Genomic DNA, 17,369 nt, shown 5'->3' on the forward strand with positions numbered 1-17,369 from the left:
TTCAACAATTTGGCAAAAGCAAATGCTAAGGAACAATTTTGTCACACAGAATCCAATCAGACGTGTCACTCTTTTAATCATTCTAATACTACACGTGTCATCCCAACAATTAAGATCTCAATGCCTTTGCTTCACATTCACTCAAGAATTTTGTCACCATGTTGCATATGCATGCCAATGTCATGGGGTTTTTCTTATTTTCTATTTTTGGATATTAAAAAAAAAATTAGGGATTTCTTTTTTCCTCCCAAGAAAAAAAGGGTTATATAAAAAACTTTGAAGACCTAAAATTAAAATAAGAAAAAAAGACGAGTAGCGGTGGTGGGGAAGGGAAGAAACTTCATAAGCACCTTACAAGAAAACGAAAGCGGGTCTTCTTGGTGTCGTGAATTGAATGCGACCACAAGGCCACCCCTTTTATCTTTCTCTCTCCTCTTCTGCTGCCTCTGCCTCTCTCTCTCTCCCCACTACTTCCTAGGGAGGACTATTGGACTAAAGATTCCCTCTTTTGTATGCTACAAATATGAGAATGCTCCATGGGATATCTTGCAACTTATTCTACCACCCTTGTGATTTTTTCCATCCCAAGTTCGTGTTGATTTGATTGCAAGCCTTTACAAAACTTCAGCTTGAAAAAGATACACCCAAAGTGGGCTTTTAAATCCTTCTTTGGCCCTCTGAACAATAGATCCCTTGCCAAGAAATAAGCTTGCTTTTTATTTTTGGTTATAGAGCAATTACTGCTTGCACAAAGGTACCTGGGTCTTAATCTGTTTGATATTTTCAGCCTTTTCTTTTATTCCAAATGTTGTTTTAACCCTTTTTTAGTTGTTTGATCCATATGTTTTAGCTATATTGAGGTGGGTTTATGTTTGTTTGCATTTTGAAGTTCTTTGCTCTCTTCCTAATTGGTTTTTGTTTTGTTTTTGTATATGGGTTTAAAGAGATTTGGACAAAAAACCAACAATTGTATTTTTGTGGCATCGCTTTCCCCGATTTTTGTTCTTTACTGTATGTGTATTCCTATCTTGGATTAGGAACATTAATGGGCATCTGTGTTTTGATTTTGAACTTCATTATCGTATTTACCTGGTTCCAGCTCAAACTCTTGTTGTTTTTGTTTTTCTGGTTTTCTGTTGTCAGTTTTCCAAATGCAATAGAGAGACGTTTAGTTGCAATCTCTGCCTTTTATGCCTCGTCTGGCTTGAACTTTTCATATATTTCTTAGATCCAGAAAATATTGAATTACTCTCATCTCTCTCCATTTCTGCTGATCAGGGGAATCTAGAATTGCAGGAACAGATTTCTCTATGGTAAGCACCCCATCCTTAGTTTATACTTAATATTAGTTAATAAATTAACTTTTATCAGGAATGTAATTAGAAATGATGTCTGCATGTGAAGCAAGATGGTTCCTTTGATGTGATTTGATTTTGGTTGTTGTCATCAGGGAGAAGCCCCAGCATTCTTTGTTGATGAGCTGCAGAAGGGATATGGAAATGGATTTGATATAAAATCCAAAGGCGGTGAAACAGCCATTCTCTTGGGCAACAGAACTGTATGATATTTAACATATCAATATGATTTTGTCATCCAATGCCCCTGTTTGTTCTTCAGTGATTTACCACCAGGTCAATCATATTGCCAATGCATTTTTTGACAGTACGTGATTGGTGGAGCCTGTGAGGAATCGCCATTGTCAATTGGAGTTCAGATTTTTGACCAATCTACTGGTGAATGGTAAGTGTATGACTCTTGGTATTAAATTGCTTTTGTCTGATTTTGTTACTGATATCTGGTTTAAATTTGCAGGATATATCCTACTGTGTTGGGAACAAAACCCAAACCATGTAAAGGCCTTTCAGCAGTGCTTTTAAGTGAAGACCGAATATTGATTACTAAGAATGGTTCCACCCCAGACGATTTTGCTTGGTTCCTTGAGGTGGGTACCTGTGAAACTATTCAGATATGATAAGGGAGAGTACATTTGAACAGAATAAAAGATGTCACAATTTCGTCTCATTTAGTAATAGTTTAATTTTGAGACAGACAACGGAAGATAAAATGAGACTGCACCAAATGATAGGAGTTTCAAACAATAAGTTTGGAAATAGAATTATATTCAATTGATGCGAGAACAAAATAACTCCTGTTCTTGTTGCTGTTAAATAAAGTGGAATTGTTCAGTTAACACCATTCTGTCCATCACGTATTACTTTTAGATGATTACTAGATTATTCTGATTTCTGAAATTGTTTTGTTGTAGGTGGACACCCAATATGTAAGGCAGCAGAAGAAAATTTTGGGCACCGACGTGGTTGCCTGGAGTAAGGGTGTGAGGGGCTATCCTGAGAAGCCAGTTGTTATTAGTGGTCCTTCTGGGGTAGGTAAGGGGACACTAATATCCATGCTCATGAAAGAATATCCCTCCATGTTCGGATTCTCGGTGAGCCACACAACCCGTGCTCCTAGAGCTATGGAGAAGGATGGGGTCCATTACCATTTCATTGAGCGAAGTGCCATGGAGAAAGAGATAGAAGATGGGAAGTTCCTTGAGTTTGCTTCTGTGCATGGAAATCTCTATGGAACTAGTGTTGAAGCAGTAGAAGTGGTAGCAGATGATGGGAAGGTAAATTTTTGTATTTTTATGTTCTTTGATAATTGGTTTCTATTTTGATTATTGTTGGAGCCTGGTCATTTTCTTTATCATGTCAAACTTGCTATATGGATCCGCCATTTGGTGAATCAAAGCATCTGCATGATGATTAGTTGTATTTGGAACAACTTTTCTAGATTGTAGTGTGGTTTATGGGATACAATTAGAGGCTACTTCATATAATCCTTAATGTCATGGTCAAAGTTGTGTTCTTTACTGAGATTCTTGTGGTTATTCATTCTGTAATGTTGTTTGCTTTCAATGTAGAGATGCATTCTTGACATTGATGTTCAAGGTGCAAGATCCGTGAGGGCTAGTTCACTGGAAGCTATCTTCATCTTTGTATGTCCACCCTCAATGGAGGAGCTTGAGAAGCGCCTTCGTGCAAGGTAGTTTGAGATGCCATTTGATTTTTTCTCATTCTCAAATTCCTCTTCCACATTGCCAATTCTGAGTATGCTTAAATATGCTAAACAGGGGAACTGAGACAGAGGAACAGGTCCTAAAGCGACTTCGAAATGCCAAGGCTGAGATTGAGCAAGGGCAATCATCAGGCATCTTTGATCATATGTTGTATAATGATAACCTGGAAGAGTGTTACAAGAGTCTTAAGGTATATGTTCCTTTCTTCTTAAAATTTCACCGATGCTTCTAGCGATGTTATATATTTACTAATTTCCTTATCAGTTGATAATTTTTACTGCTTAGTGATAACATATTCCCCTGTTTTTGTAGAAACTCTTGGGGCTAGATGGAACTGTCACTGCTCCTCCTAAATCATGTAAGAAATGGTTCAATTCAGTCTACTGTAAATTGTTTCGTATTAGTTTTATATGCAATTAATTGAATTTAACGTGTTTAAATTCCATTTCAGCCTCTAAAGTGGTTGATCTGCCTATGGACCATTCAGTAGCCAAAATTGATCACAGAATCATCATAAACTCTAAAACTCCGGAACTGGGAAAGGCATCTACGAACATGTAAGTATCTTTTTCATTGTTAGTTTATTCTATGGATAAGATATTCAGCTTGTTTACACGTTTACGCGGTCTTAGCAGGATTGTGCTGGATGTGTCATCCCTCAAAGGAGGGGCCCCTGGACGGACTAGAGGGCTAGACATTTATACCATGGACTCATTTTTGGATGGTTTGGCTGGTATCAATCACTGAGCCAAAGATTTCAACCTAGATAGCGACCGGCTTCTTTGATTTCTTTATTCGTATTTTCAAATCTTTCTCAATTTTAATCTTAAAGAAAAAGTGGTGATGAAGCTTCTTATTTGATTGTGTCAGATCATCGCATAGATTGGATTATTTTTTTCCCCATTCTTTGCTTGTTTAGAACAGAGATGACTTTAGACTTGGAGCAATGTTGAACAATTACAATGACCCCCACATGGGCAAATGAGAGCTGATTTATGGTTTTGTTCGGCACATTTGAATATCGAGCTAAGAAAACCATACGCGAGGATGCCATAAACATTATTCTGAACTGTTGTTATAGCTTTTGCTTTTACCCTCACTACCAGTTTAGAAAACTACTCCGAATTTAATTTAGTCAGACTAAACCAGGTTGCTGCATTTAGTTCTTTGTAGTCGCCAACATCAAACATGAGGGTTTTACAGGTGTTTCATAATATCATGGTGTCTGATCGTAGCAAAATCATACCATTTTTCGTGCCTAGAACTCGGCCTGTGCAACTATAATGTTAGTGGTAAAGGTGAATCATGACATTTTTAATGCCTAGAAATCAGCCTGTCTAACCATATTACTACAATACAGTGGCTTAGTAAAGGTGTATTCAATTGGGAATTCACAATATTAATATTTACAAGTATCTTGTAGCTCAGATGGTTAAGAGCAGAAATCCTTGCATCCGAGATTCTATGTTTAAATTCCCCTCTCGATAAAGATCAGTGGGCATAGTACATTAGTGAAACACGAGGTTGGACTTAGAGTGTCTAGATACAATGACAAAGTCAAAACAGCTCCAAGAATGGGTCGCTTAGTCATAAAGGTCGGGAAGAATAGGTCAATATGCTTGTTTAGTTTTTCTTTTGAATGGAGAATGGGTCAAATTAGTTAGCTGGTGTTTGGTGGACAGCAGTGGATACACGGTTGCCATAAGTCGCCAACTTTCCAGATGGTTTTGGACTGGATGTATCTCGGAAGGCCTTTGTTTAGATTTAGAATGCAAAATGCCACCTACATATATACATATGTAACCATCAACCAGCTGCAATCTAACAAACATGATGTCTAAATTTCCAAACACTTCCAATTATGCCGACATCGTGTTTAGGGTTAAATGCCATATTTGACCCATGTGAATTTTTATTTTGGTTCCCATGTTTAATTGACGAATTTCGTCTTTGTGCTTTGTCATGTTAACAATTTTGGTCTCATTTGACGTTAATTTGCTCGATTTGTGAGGGCACAGGCAAAAATGACCCAAATTGGTAACATATTAAAGCTCGTGGAATAAATTGGCCGAATTTGGAAATACAAAATTGAAAATCCGAATAAAACATAGGGATCAAGAATGTATTTTAATACTTATATTTAATACAACTTATAAATTGCAGGACCGGACTTATTAAATTAGCTAATAATCTAACATAGTTAATTGATTGAAATCTAGTTCGAGACGAGCCACCAAATAATTCCCGTGTAGAATCTTAAAAGCTTGGTTTTATTAGTGGGCGGCTGACATTACGTAGCGGTCATTTGCCACCACCAGCTTTTGAGTGGTTCAAATTCGCGGCAAAGAAGTATTGGAGTATTTATTCTATCGAGGACAAAATTCTAGAGAAAATCAGTCTTGAAACATCATGATCATAAACAACGATGGTATTATTAAGCTAGATGAGAAGTGTACTTATGGACGTTTCTATCATCTAGATTCCCAGAATATTTAACAATGGCCGTTAATGTAGTTTTCAGTTGTGAATTGACGTAGGAATGCGCGCTTAAAATAAAAAGATGACACTGCTTCGCTCTTAAAAATTACAGTTTCACACACATATACAAATAATTTATATAAAACACACAAATTATCTTTTTACAAACATGTCAAACTGTTTTGTTGTGAATTTGGCCCAAGGTCATATCTTGGAGGCTGAGGTTTGGGGCCTATATTTTGGTCTAAAGCTTTCTGTTGAGAAAGGTATCACTAATCTTGCTATTAAAATGGATGCTATTGTTGTTGTCTCACTTGTTCAACAAATCAATTCATTGCAATGCCATCCTCTTGCTGCTTTGGTTCATAGTTGTTTTGATCTCAGGAGACAAATTGGAAATTGTCACCTTGTCCGCATTTACAAGGAAAAGAATTGTGTTGCGGATTGTTTGGCAAACTGGAGTTATAATCTGGACCGGAGAATTTGCTTTTTTGATTAGGCTCCTGTCTGGGTTAGCTCACTGTTGGTGGATGACTTGCTTGGTCTTGCTAGGCCTCAACTCATGCGTGGTGTTTAGTTGTTGTTTTCTGGGGGTTACCCCCTATTTCACCCAAAAGGAAAAAAAAACATGTCAAACTGTAATTGACAGATTTCTTATTTCCAGGGGAGGAGGCAAATATTTGCCAATAAAAAGGGGCAAGGTACCAAAAGTCCATAGCTGTCATGGTTTGAAGTGGAGCCTCATGTGGGTTCTGAAACAGTCCCTAGGATGGATGACAGTGCTATATATGCTTCATTTGCAGGTGTGGTTTGGTCTAGTGGGGCAAAGAAACCTAGGGTTGTAATTTTGTAAGGTCCAAGTATCTCCACATGCCATAATATGCCAATTGTGTTAGGGACATGGGCAACTGGGGCATCATAGAGGCATTCTATCTAGGGAAGTTGGAGATGGCCCATATGAGAAACTTCTGCAGTGAGGGCCATTGCAGCATATGCATGTGAAACTATGAATCTGCTACCAGTTCAGTGGGGCCCCTGAGTACTGAAAGAGGCCACACAGGGCAAGTGGGAGATTTGGTTGTTGTTGGTTTTCAGTTTGGGGTAGGTCGTATTTCACATGGTGCTGTGCAGCTATATGGGAGGTACTAGCCTGCTTTTTCTATTTGGCAGCTGCTATGGCCTCGGTGCATGCGGAGTCAAATTTTTTTTAGGAAATGGACAATATTTAAAAGGTTAAAAGTTCAAAAAAACATATATATACAACTAAACACCCTTAGAATCTAAACAATAAAAATTTCCTCAGATTCATTGTGGGCAAAGTCTCTTAGAGACATTTAATCGAACACATAGTGGGTACTAACAGATGTGCATATTTTGACATCTCCAAGGAATTCTCTGGCGAGGGTAGAATAGTCAAGCACACCAAAAACCCATAAACACCCTTGAAATTTCAGAAATAACTTATCATCGTTATAAGGTAGGACCCAAACTCTATTATAGGGCCCAAAGAGTGCTCAACTTTGGGCCTCTAGTGAAATTCTCATGTCATGGACCCAATCTGAAATTTAAGCCCTTCTCCTTCTGGTTTGAAGACCTACTTAGTAGGACCAGCTCGTCTCTTTTGTTAAAGATGAATATCGTACAGAAAAATCTAACCTACGAAATTTTATCATGTCATGGTGCTAAAATGATAAACCAAATCAACCGTTAAGTTATAGTTTCAAAGCACAACTTAGACCATATGGTAATTTACCATTATTATTTTTAGCAATGGAGAGGAGAGATGCGAAGTTGAGACCTCTTCCAACATGAATAAGAGAATGCCAATAAACTATAAGAACTAGTTGGTTCTCATTTTTGTTGTGGTTAAAGCAATGAAAGGGTCGATCCATTGTATTGGATTCTACTCCTTTTTGTTTGTCTTACTTTGTCCTTGAAATTCACTTTGGATTGAAAAGCTTGCTCCACGGATTTGTTTGTTCATCTTTTTCATGTGCTTCCACTGAACCAATTAGTTCATGTAAAGAAAGTATAGATAAAAGCTCTCGATTCTGCTATTGCGGCATCGATATGATTGAATTTTGGTGGTATAACTAGGCTTCGTAAAGTTTTCGCAATGATTTTCTTGTTTGGAATTGTTTCACCGTAACTTTTGATTTGGTTCACAATACTAGTGTTAAAATTAATGCACACTTGTGTTCTGAATAATATAGAATAATCTAGAAAATTTGAGAGAAGTTGACAAGTTAAAGTCACTAGAAACATCCTACTAATTATATAATGTATTATAACTAGAGAAATCTAGAATTAGAAGACAATATGTGGCTGAAAATGACTTTGGAAAAGTCGTGTGCAACCGACTTGTCCAAAGCAAAGTTGCTGACTAAGTATTCCTATAAATGAGCCTATAGCCTCTCAATGTAATCAAGCTAAAAACCTACAGCTGTCCAACTCTAGCCATCAGCCAACTCAAGTATTAAAACCTTGTACCTTTCCTATTTCAATCAATAAAATAAAACTACTTTGTTACTCTTTCAAAAGTTTTCCTAAGCCATTGTCCCAAACACTACCAACCATTCTCTAAACCTCTTATCCCTTAAACTAACAACTAGAAACTTTTGTGAAGAATGCTTGAATGGATTCGTTGTCCTTCATAAGTAAATTATCAAATTCCCGCCACAAGGATTGGAGTTTGATGGAGATCACTTTTTGTGAACCTTGGAACTCAATTTTGAGAATATCCCAAGTGCCCTTTGATGTTGTAGCTGAAAGAAATCTTGGAAAGAGATATTTGCTTTTACTCCTTGTTGAATTAGGAACATAGCCTTGGCATCTCTTTTCCTATTTTTCTTGTAAGCCTGCTGCTTTTCTGGTGTCGGTTTTCCTGCAGATGAAGTGTTTGGATCCTCATAACCATCTTGGACAAGATCCCAAAAGGTCATGGAAAATGAATAAAGTCTTCATTTGTAGGCTCCAATGATCATAATTCTCTCCTTAAAAAAATAGGCACTAAATTCAGGACATTGCCAATGGTTGAGGAATTTGAACTTGATGCCACTGTTGACACAGCGGAAGTATCGGTTTTGCTCCGATACCAAATTTGTTGGAGGAAGGATCACAAAACTGAAATATATATATTAGAAATATGATTTTTGACAGAGAGTATTTAAAACAGTAGAATCTGATATTTGATAATACACATATACAGTTCTTCTCCTAATAGACTCGAATTAAACTTTCACCAGGAGCAGATTCTATTCTAGTCGGAAATCGAAAGGCATGAAAGGAGGACAAACTTCGGTTACAGAGCTGTGCTCGCTGGATTTGGCTGCTTCTAGCAGATTCGTTAGCAAACTTGTAGCTCCCAAACTAATTCCCTTATATTTCTTGGTATCTGTAAAATCACCAATTCCGTAGTAAGCAGGCCGATCATTGGTGCAACGGGTAATTGTTTCGATCAACCCTTTCAAATCTTCCTTGTACACGAGATGCATCCCGCATAGTTCAACCTCCACACCTGGTGTTCTACATCCAAATAAAGCCTGAATGAAATGGCACCGGTTCAAATGTTCTGGAAAGCGTACGCGTGGGATATGAACAATGAGGAGCCGATGTGACCCCTCATTGTCATCCAAGGGAGAAGATACCATTAGGCGATGCATCAGTTGGTTATGGCCCACAGCTTCAATAGGAGTATACAAATGACACTCGTAGAAAGTGCGAGTAGTAAGTGAAGCACCTGGGGGCAGACTGCAGACAACATATAGAGAAAGTCCTGCCCATTTCTCATCGTTGTGCAGATTTTGAGGAAGAGCTAAGTTTACTGTGCATGCAGACGTGCTGCTTTGTTCACTAAACCACTGTAATCTTTCACGTAGAGGAAAAATAAAACCATAATCATAGAGATGCGGAAGGCCCTGCTGTAATCCCTAGAGACAAACATACTCATGATACTTCAGTCGTCATTCTTTTTGTGTGTTTGTGTGTGTGTGTGTGTTTGTGAGAGAGAGAGAAAGAGAGAGAGAGAGAGAGAGAGAGAGAGTACCTCAAATAGTTTTTCAAGCAATGACACCACGTTTCTTCTCAATTGACCTACAATCCTGGTTGAAGTAGTAGTTTCTTGTTCTTGTACTTGTTGTTGAGTTTGAACCTCACTTGTCGACGGAATACTTATTATACCATCTTCTTCTTGTTCATGCTGATAGCCAAGATAGTGTTTATTCAATTTCTGGACAAATTTGGGGACATCTTCCAAGTATATTAGGCTCACCCCACACCCTGTCACTTTTGTCCCTGGGCTGTCAGGTGTAATTGAAGCTTGGATCAAGCGTTTATTCGAAGTTTCCTTAAGGTCACTTCGTGGTATAAAGCACCAATGTATAAATGGTCCAGCTAAATTGCAATCACGGTAAATAATTACTTGGGGACGTTCATGAGGATCTTCAGTTGTATAGAGTTCAATACGGTGATTGCGAGTGAAGTTTGCTCCCAGTTCCTCATCAAATTCTGGTACATCTTCCAAACTATCATGCTTCTGAGCTGCTTCACAAACAAAGCATAGAGCAAGTTTTATCCATTTACTCTTACCGTCTAAATCAAGAGGTAGAGGGATTGTTATGGTGGATTCAGTACTCCGACGGCTCAACCATGCCGGGATTTCATTTGATCGATAACCATATTCAAACCTTTCACCGCGCTAAATGGCACCCTATAAAATAGAAACGAAAGAAAGATAATAAAAAAATATGTTCATGAGAGAGAGAGAGAGAGAGAGAGAGAGAGAGAGAGAGAGAGAGAGAGAGAGGACCTCAAAGAATGTTTGATAGAATGGCCTCAAAAGATGTTTATCAGGTAACCAAAACGCCTGAGCTTTGTCTTCATTTCTTTGGCGATTTAGAAAACCAAATCCGGCAGCAGCTGAAGGCCACACCGTTGTTTTATTTGAATGTGCTTCCGGCAGCAGAGGACAATTATGTACACCTACGGCTCTTATACTAAATGGAAGCCGTGGCAATGATTGAAGCTTGCTACAATCATTCAATGCAAGTTCTTCAAGCTGACAAAGTTGAGAGATGCTTTCAGGTACAAGGCTTATAGTAGTGCCGCTAGCATCAAGCACCTGTAAACATTCTAAACTCCCCAACTTCTCGGGTAACTCGTTAAGATTTGAACACCCTGAGACGTTGAGAATTTGAAGTGATGTCAAAGCAGTGCAAATGACGTCTGGAAGACACAAAAGGTTCTTGCAGTCTTTCAGCTTAGAGAGGGTAAGGCCGGTCAAATGCTTGATTGATGTTGGTAGCTCTTGTATAGCTGTCCCTCTTGCATCAAGCTCCTGTAAACATTCTAAACTCCCTAAGTTCTCTGGCAGCTTGTCTAGATTCGAACACCCTGACAGGTTGAGAACTTGAAGTGATGTCAAACTAGCACAAAGGACGTCTGGCAGGCTCAGAAGATTCTTGCAGTCTCTGAGATTGAGCAGAGTAAGGCCACTCAAATGCTTGATTGATATTGGTAGCTCTTCTATTGCTGTCTGTTGTGTAGATACAGCTGCACCAAAATGGATTCAGTTGCATCCTCAACTTGTGATACTCGCAAGTGCACGAGCCGTTTGGTAGTATAGCGTATGTAAGTGCGAGGTCGATCCCACGAGGATTGGTGATTGAATGATCCAATTTAGTTTCCCTACACAAAACAGAAATGAAAAAGAAAGGAAATAAATAAAACAATGAAGAAAGAAATAACTAACTCAAGCAGATAAGTTCCCAAGTTCAATTAGATTAATGGATTGATTCTAGCTAAAGTATGATTAAGCCATGGTGTGTGGTCATAACCTTGTGTTCCTAATTCCCTAATTTGATCATTTGTTGTCTAACCTAAAATTAAGCATTAGGAACCCATTAAGCATAGAAGAACATTTTAAACAACCAAGCATGTATCTAATCCCTGTTGTCGAATGTCCATACATACTCTTCCTATTCATAGTTCAATTCGAATTAAAGCATGGTGTATACTCTTAATTCAAACCAAGATAGCTAACATGCAAGCCTAAATGGTGATCAATCATTCAAACTAGCATATTAACTTATAAGCATAATGAATAAGAACAAAAACCGTAATTGAAACTTGGAAACTAATTAAACTTGAATACTTAAGAAAGAATGTACATTACAAGAAAAATAAATTACAACTAAGAAAACATTAAGGAAACTAAGAGAACTTTGAGGAAGAAAGGAAGTGTTTGAGAACTTTGAGGAGGGAGAAGAAAGTGTTTGGGAACTTTAGAGAATTTTGGAAGAACATGTGTTTGAGAGCTTTGAGGATTTTGGAAGGGAATGTGTTTAAGACATGGGGAATTTGGAAGAGAGTGTTTGAGAACTTGGAGGATTTGGAGAAGAAAGTAGAGAGGTGTTTTGAGAGCTTTGTGGATTTTGGAAGAGAGTGTTTAGGAACTTTGAGAATTTGGAAGAGAGTGGTTGAGAACTTGGAGGATGTTTGTGAACTTGGAGAATTTGAGAACTTAGGGAAGGAAGAGAAATGTGTTTGTGAAGTGTTTGAGACATGGAGACTTTTGGAAGAGAAGGGAAGTAGAGAGATGTTTGATATTTAGTACAAAGAAAATTTAATAGAATGATCTTATTACAACAATTGAGTACTACAAAGGGAAACTAAGAGAATTTGAGGGAGAGAAGGGAAGGGAGCTCTAGAGAAGTGCTTGAGAGCTCCCCCCCTTGGGGTGTGTTTACAAGCTTAGAGAACTTCCCTATTTATAGGCCTAGGGGAAGTGAAAATCTGAATTCAATATGGCTAATGCATACAACACTTGTTTTATAAAATCTGAAATGGTTGATGCACTTGTATTAGAAAATCTAAATTGGGTGATGCACTTGTATTAGAAAATCTTGAATTGGTTGATGCACTTCACCAATAGATCCCACCAGCAGCCCTAGCTCATCTTCATGTCACCATGACCAAGCTTCCAACCAGAAATGATAGCTCATACCTAGCTCACCATGACCAAGCATCCAACCAGCACATGCTGAGGTCAGCATGACCAGCAACTTCAAGGGCTTACAACTTGGGCTTCTCTTAATCAAATTAGGACTTTAAGCACTCGAAATTGAAGTTCAGAATGTCTTCTTTCCATTCATATGTTATTTGGGCCAATCCAAGGTCGGAGGAAGAAGTTAAGGCCGAAACAAATTGCTAACTCATTTTCCGCGCTGATAAGATCCATCCTGAGCATGGTTCTGTGTTTGCTAGGTAACGGACTCCAGATTTATCCAATGGGGCTGAATGTTGGATATGTTATAGTACACACCAATTGGAACAACTTTCATGAAGAATGTGGCCTCATTAGAGCTATGTAGGTTGTTGAAACAAAGCTTGCAATATGACCTACGGAACTGGACTGGCAGGGGGCTGTAGCCAAAATGAGTTTGTCTTTAAGCTCTTCATCCATTCATCCAAATTAGGCCTTAACATGCTTGAATTGCATGAATTATGCTCTCTAGAGCCATCATTATTACCTAAAGCTCAATGAACTGAAAGATAAACACAAAAAGGATTAAGAGCACAAGTTTAACTCAAAAACATAACCAAATCATAAGCTAGAAGGGTACAAAATGATATACAATTATAAACCGATCACTGTCCCATCTAAATGAAGTTTCCTTAATTGTTTCATGTCTTCACCAATCTCTGGAAGCTTTTCGAGTTTGGAACATCCCGAAAGAATGAAATTTGTGAGAGATCTTAAGTTGATAATGTCAGGAACCTCAGACAAGCTTGTACAACCTTTAAGGATTAGCTGCTCAAGGTTCGGGACTTTGTTTAAGTCAGGGGTCTTGATCAACTTTTGACAATCACTTAGGTTGAGTATCAACAACTTTTCCAAAGGCTGCAAAGAATTTAACATAAAAAGCTTTCTCTGAAAGACTTGACTTGATAAACAAATTCAACTTATGAAATGGACAGAGTAAGTAATCTTACCCTCTCAATTTCCTCCCATAATTGCTCTATTTCGCTTTCAGACAAGTTCAGTTCAACAAGTTTATTGGGTTCAAAACTTGAAGGCAGAGATTTTAAAGGATATTTGTGCCATTCCAAGAAGCTCAACTCATCTGAAAGATATTCAAGGCATCCAGAAAATTCCACATTGTAAATCTTCAACAATCTTAGATTGTCCATGTTTGAGAATGGGTCTTTCTTCAAGTGTACTTTGTCTGGATGAGGCAAGCTTAGGAAAATACCTTGAACAGCATCTGTCCCCTAATAGCCATAGGAAAAATGTAAATTGAAATATGGGCATTGGAAAGCAAACTGGTTTCTCAATTTCATTAAATATTAGAGAGTAGTGTATGATTCTACTAAACTTCTCACCTTATTTTCCTTCAGTACACGAATGGCATCTATATGAAGCCACAATCTGCTGCGTTCTCCTTCCTTTTTGGATTCTCCACGAACAACTTCTCTGCCCATTTGTTGTAGTAAATTGTGCATCCACAATTTTCCTCCTACGATACTCACTAAATATTTATCACAGAGGATGTTTATATTGATGCCTGGATAGTAGCCACAACTTTCAAATATCTTTTCTACACGGCATGCATCCTCGCCTTTGAAGAAACACGCAATGTCCAAAAATATTTCCCGCTGTTCTTGATTCTCTAATCCATCAAAACTTTCTTTAAGATAATTAACAATTTTGTTCTTACCAGAGTAGTTATGATCTTTTAAAGAAGCCAATCTACTAGACCAATCTTCTACACTTCTGTTCAGTAAGGAGTTACCGAAAACTTCAAGAGCCAGAGGAAGACCATCAATGTAATCCAGAAATTCGTAACACAACTTCTCATAACCATCCATAGGATGGTCTTTTTTGAATGCTTTCCGGCAGAAGAGAAGAAGAGATTCATCTTGAGTAAGTTTCTCAATTGTGTATATTTTTGGATTATAATTTATCAACAACCTTTCATATGCTGTGGTTATGATGATTCTACTACCCTTACCAAACCGACTAGATAATTCTGTACCATCATTTCCAGCTACAGCTTCTATTTGTTCTAATTCATCCACGTTGTCAAGAATTATAAGCACCCGTTTGTTGCACAATCTCTTACATATCACATCATCGGCATTCTTTGTAGTTACTTGTTTATTCAACAAGTGATCACAAAGTTGTTCTTTGATATGAAATAAACTTTCTTTTCTAGATATCTCTCCAACCTTAGAAATGAAACTCAAAGCATCGAATTGATTTCGAATTCTTTGAGAAAGAGCTTTTGCAATGGTACTCTTACCAATCCCTGGCATCCCACAAATCCCTATTACACGAACTTCCTCAGACCCTATACTTAAACTCATGTTGGATTTAATTTCGTTTACACGATCCATACCAACAAAGTCCTTTAAATCATTTGAGAATGTGTTAATCAAAACACCAAAAATACGTTCAACTATCTTTTCAATCACTATTGTCTCGTTTCTGCAAAAAGGTTACAGCCTTATGTCAAGTGTTTGGTCAATACAAGTCATAACTAAAGACGAAAACATGTAAAACTTATCATGTTTTCTAGTTTTCGGGCCTCTCAACATGAACCCTTCTAATGTTATGTGGACTTCACCTGTACTTTAAGAAAAAGGTGTTTATGATTTAGATTTGTATGGACTTACTACTTAGTTTTTACTTGAGTGATAGACTGTTGTAGACTCCTATAACATTTCATATAGAGTTTTGCAGAATTTGATAATAAGTTTAAAGGTTGGCAGGTTTGTATAGACATCTATAAGTTCAGTTTCTACGGATGTAGTTCTTTGCCATTTCATAATTCTACAAACGCTTAGCATGTATCCAAATACAATACAACATGTTTTTGATCTATCTGTTTCTTCTGTAGCTTTTGTTTTTTTAACTTTCTTGGAATATGACTATGTGGAAAGTGATCCGAGGATCCGTATTTGATCGAAGGAGCTAGTTTTGTACATCTACTATGAAAAAGATATAACTGAAATGTTTACCCCAAAAAAGAAAATACATAATTAAAAAGCAGCAGCCTTACCTGTAATTTCTTATATCATATCCTGAGAGGTTGGCGATTTCAGTGAGAGATTTCTTCCACCTTGCCACCTTTCCTGGCTCTACTTCGAAATCTTTTTTATGTTGAGCAAACCCCTCTTCAAAATGAACTCCAATCTGTTTTCGTGCTTCGGATGGCGTCACGCCATAGAACACAGGCAAAATCAGTCTGGACTCGTTATTTTCCGCAAGTTCAACCATAGTGACAAGTTCATTCAGACACCATGTGGAGGTTGCATAGTTTGTTGAAAGAATGATGACTGATATTTGCGATTCTTCAGTTGCTTTGAAGAGTTCCGTTGAAACGGGTTCTCCACTTTCGAGTTGTTCAGCATCCATGAAAGTGTGGACTCCGTAGTGAATCAAAGCCTTGTACAAATTGTCGGTAAAACCTTTTCGAGTGTCGAAACCTCTAAAACTGAGGAACACCTCATATTTCGGTGGAGGGGTAGAGAAAGGAGGCAAAGCAAAGGAGGTTTGGGTGGTCATGGGATCGGCCATTGGAGAAAAACTAAATCAGTAACCAACCTGCTACCGGGCAATGAAAGCTTTGGCTACTTAAAATTGTTTGCAGAACCAAAACTAGATTGGTAGCTGAGTGCAATATAAGGCTTGAACGAACAGGACACTAAATAATCAGAGATTAATTAGTCTAAGTCAAGATTAGCTTTCTTTTAATCAAAAGATTGGGAATATTATAGGCAAACAGCCAAAAGAGCAGGAGGCTTCAGTCATCTTATTTTAAGGGGTAGGTAGATTGCAGAAGGAAACTAAGGATCTCTCACTCTTATTTTATGCCAACTTGTTTGATTTTCTGGTGTAAAAAGACAGCGTGGAATGGAACCTGAGACCAAACAAAGATAAAAAATTATAGTGTGAACGATGGACTCGTGCACTTCTCAAGAGACAGGTCCACATGCATACCATATATTTATTAAAGAGAGATCTGAAAATGCGTACACATAAGAGCAATTTCCCTCCAATTCCACATGGGAAGGATTTCTTTGTAGTGGTCCTGGGTTCGAAGGTTGGTACCACATTCTCTACAAAACCCCCCAAAAAAAAAGAAAAAAAAAAGAAGTTAATAGATTCAAAAGTTGTAATTTTTTTTTTTTAAATGAAAAAATCTTAGCCGACAAAGAGAGAGAGCACTTAAGATTTAGGGGTTTTTCCCCCGATCCTCAGTGTTCTCCGACTTTTGGCGGATCTATGTCGACATGGTCTTCCTTGGCAGATTTATTTTTCGTGCCACGAGTCTGGGCTGGCTTTGGATGTGCGTGCGTAGGGGGGGTGTTGTCATGGTAGATCTACTGTTGATTGGTGCGTTGGGGCCATGGAGTGACTAGATGACGCTCTCTATGTCATGTCTCAGAGGAAGATTAGCGGCGTTTATTCTTCCTTTTATCGGCGTTTTAGATTTTTAGTCTTGGTCTTTTTTGGTGAATAAAGTCCAAAAACTCTATGAGTTGTCTCTGTTTTTCACTCATAATTCCAGAATTAGTTGAGTTTGATGGGTGTTCTTAGGAGAGTCATGCTAGTTAGCAGCCATTCGAGGAAACTATGGCAGTAGAAAGGGATTATAGAAAAGTTATTTTCAAGAATGATTCTCTTTAGATCGTTTCAACTTTTCGATTAGCTCATGTCACTAGGAAATTTGAGATCACATAATGAAAGTTCATGTTACAAAGATTTTATAGTAGTTTTGATCAATTTTTTTGGAGTTAGAATGAATTT

The 17,369-nt window shown here is 37.9% G+C and overlaps 1 protein-coding gene and 1 pseudogene across 3 annotated transcripts; one reads left to right on the forward strand and one right to left on the reverse strand.

The window, feature by feature from the left end:
• The first annotated feature begins 334 nt into the window (after nt 1–334).
• On the forward strand, nt 335–4,090 carry LOC110771485 (guanylate kinase 2). 2 transcript variants are annotated; one of them, XM_021975791.2, is made up of 11 exons: nt 335–754; nt 1,279–1,313; nt 1,451–1,558; nt 1,664–1,740; nt 1,813–1,942; nt 2,267–2,629; nt 2,924–3,045; nt 3,134–3,269; nt 3,392–3,437; nt 3,531–3,636; nt 3,712–4,090. In XM_021975791.2, exons 2-11 carry the CDS (start codon nt 1,311–1,313, stop codon nt 3,824–3,826), a joined length of 1,206 nt encoding a protein of 401 aa, XP_021831483.1. In that variant the 5' UTR covers nt 335–754; nt 1,279–1,310; the 3' UTR covers nt 3,827–4,090. The 2 variants fall into 2 exon arrangements, with proteins under 2 accessions (XP_021831483.1, XP_021831485.1); XM_021975793.2 differs by having other exon boundaries at nt 340–754; nt 3,715–4,090.
• A 4,571-nt stretch (nt 4,091–8,661) lies between these two features.
• Nucleotides 8,662–16,419, reverse strand: LOC110771472 (TMV resistance protein N-like; annotated as a pseudogene). The gene is made up of 7 exons (XR_015825811.1): nt 15,619–16,419; nt 13,940–15,044; nt 13,550–13,828; nt 13,202–13,457; nt 10,365–11,080; nt 9,603–10,265; nt 8,662–9,486 (listed from the first exon to the last, which is right to left on the reverse strand). The product of XR_015825811.1 is annotated as a TMV resistance protein N-like (transcript).
• Nucleotides 16,420–17,369: the final 950 nt, after the last annotated feature.

Source organism: Prunus avium, chromosome 7 (assembly GCF_965620075.1).
Source record: "Prunus avium chromosome 7, drPruAviu1.hap1.1, whole genome shotgun sequence".
Taxonomy (NCBI): Eukaryota; Viridiplantae; Streptophyta; class Magnoliopsida; order Rosales; family Rosaceae; genus Prunus; species Prunus avium.